Here is a 1,838-nt window from a genome sequence, read left to right on the forward strand (position 1 = left end):
AGACAAAAAAAGAGACAGAGATAGACAAACAGAGAAAGAGAGAGAAAAAAAAAAAGAAAAAGAAAAAGGAGGAAGAGATAGAGACAGAGAAAAGGAGACAAATAAAGAGACATATAGATGTAAAGGAGACAGAAAAAACAGACACAGAAAAGGAGACAGCCACAGCTTCTTCACCTGTCTCTCTCCCCCTCTGACCCCAAACCCTAAACCCCAAAACCTAAACCTTAAAGCCCAAACCCTAAACCCTAAACCCTAAACCCTAAACCCCTTCTGTCTGCAGATGGAGCGTATAAAGTCCTCCTCCGCCCAAACTTTTGCTGCCGTCTTTCACTTCACTTCTCTCGATGTAAGAAAAGGAGACTGTCTCCTTTTCTGTCTCCTTTTTTATTTGTCTCCTTTTCTGTCTCCTTTTCTGTCTCCTTTTTATTTGTCTCCTTTTGTGTCTCCCTTCTATTTGTCTCTTTTTCTGTCTCCTTTTTATTTGTCTCCTTTTTATTTGTCTCCTTTTTATTTGTCTCCTTTTCTGCTTCCGTTTTATTTGTCTCCTTTTCTGTCTCCTATTTGTTTGTCTCCTTTTTATTTGTCTCCTTTTGTTTGTCTCTTTTTGCTTGTCTCCTTTTTGTTTGTTTACGTTTGTCTCTTTTTTGTTTATTTGTCTCCGTTTGTCTCTCCTTTGTTTGTGTGTCTCCTTTTGTCTCTCTTTTGTTTATATGTTTTCTTTCGCTATCTCCTCCTTATCTTTGTCTCTATCTCCTTTTGTTGTCTCCTCTTTCTTTTCTTTTTCTTTGTCTCCTTTTGTTGTCTCCTCCTCTTTATCATCTTCTTCTTTTTTGTTTCCTTTTTTGTCTCTCCACCATTTCGTCCTTTGTCTCCTTTTATTGTCTCTTTATCTTCTTGTTTGTCTCCCTTTATTGTCTCTCTACCATTTCCTCTTTTGTCTCCTTTTATTGTCTCCTTATCTTCTCCTTTGTCTCCTTTTTTTGTCTCTTTATTTTCTTTTTTGTCTCCTTTTTTTGTCTCCGCAGGTAGTAAACACAAAAGAATACGCCGCCATGATAGCCGCATTTTCTTCTTCAGATACAAAACACATCTTCTGCAACAGGTCCATCCACAGACACACAAAAAAAAAAAAAAAAAAAAAAAANAAAAAAAAAAAAAAAAAAAAAAATATCATTTACACTTCTCCCTGGGGGGCCCCCCGTGGGGGCCCCCCTACAGGGGCCCCCGCCAGGGGCCCCCGACAGGGGCCCCCAGGGGGGCCTCTCAAGGGGCCCCTGTGGGGGGCCCCTGTGCGCTTTGGGGACCTGTGTGGGCCCAGTATATTTGGGGTTGCTCTTGCTGCTGCTGCTGCTGCTGCTGCCAGTGCTGTTAGTACTGCTGCTGTTGCTGCTGCTGCTGCTGCTGCTGCTGTTGTTTTTGTTGAGGGTATTGGGCTGCAAGAGGTTAGTTCTGTCTGTGTCTGTCTCCTCTTCCATTGACGTTTAGAGAGTTATAAGAATGCATAGAAGGAAATCACGGCCGAGCACTGCAGCAGCAGCAAGGACAACAGCAGCAGCAGCAGCAGCAGCAGCAGCAGCAGCAGCAGGTGTTTGTCTTTCTGCTTCAGGTCTAACACCCAGGACGTTAGCTACCCCTTCGTGCATGCATCCCGCCTCACTCATCTGCTGCACTCGCTGATGCCCCCTCTCTTCCCGGGGAGGCACCAGGGGGCCCCCCGGCCTGGGGGCCCCCCCTCCTCTGGGGGCCCCCCAACCACAAGCGGGGGGGGCCCCCTCGCTGCTGCTGCTGTGGGCTGCGCAGCGGAGGCCCTCGTGCATGTGGGGCCCCTCCACAAGCTT

The 1,838-nt window shown here is 46.2% G+C and overlaps 1 protein-coding gene across 1 annotated transcript in view; it reads left to right on the top strand.

The window, feature by feature from the left end:
• Positions 1-1,676: 1,676 nt before the first annotated feature.
• The window catches only part of EMH_0025900 (uncharacterized protein), a gene marked incomplete at both ends in the record, with an annotated part of 3,716 nt that continues 3,554 nt past the window's right edge, over positions 1,677-1,838 (top strand). Inside the window, one exon of the mRNA XM_013502537.1 lies at positions 1,677-1,836. Coding sequence (XP_013357991.1) covers positions 1,677-1,836 — 160 coding nt within the window. The remainder of the gene's footprint in view (positions 1,837-1,838) is intronic.

This window comes from Eimeria mitis, genomic scaffold (genome assembly GCF_000499745.2).
Source record: "Eimeria mitis Houghton genomic scaffold, Emh_scaff948, whole genome shotgun sequence".
In the NCBI taxonomy this organism is placed as follows: domain Eukaryota; phylum Apicomplexa; class Conoidasida; order Eucoccidiorida; family Eimeriidae; genus Eimeria; species Eimeria mitis.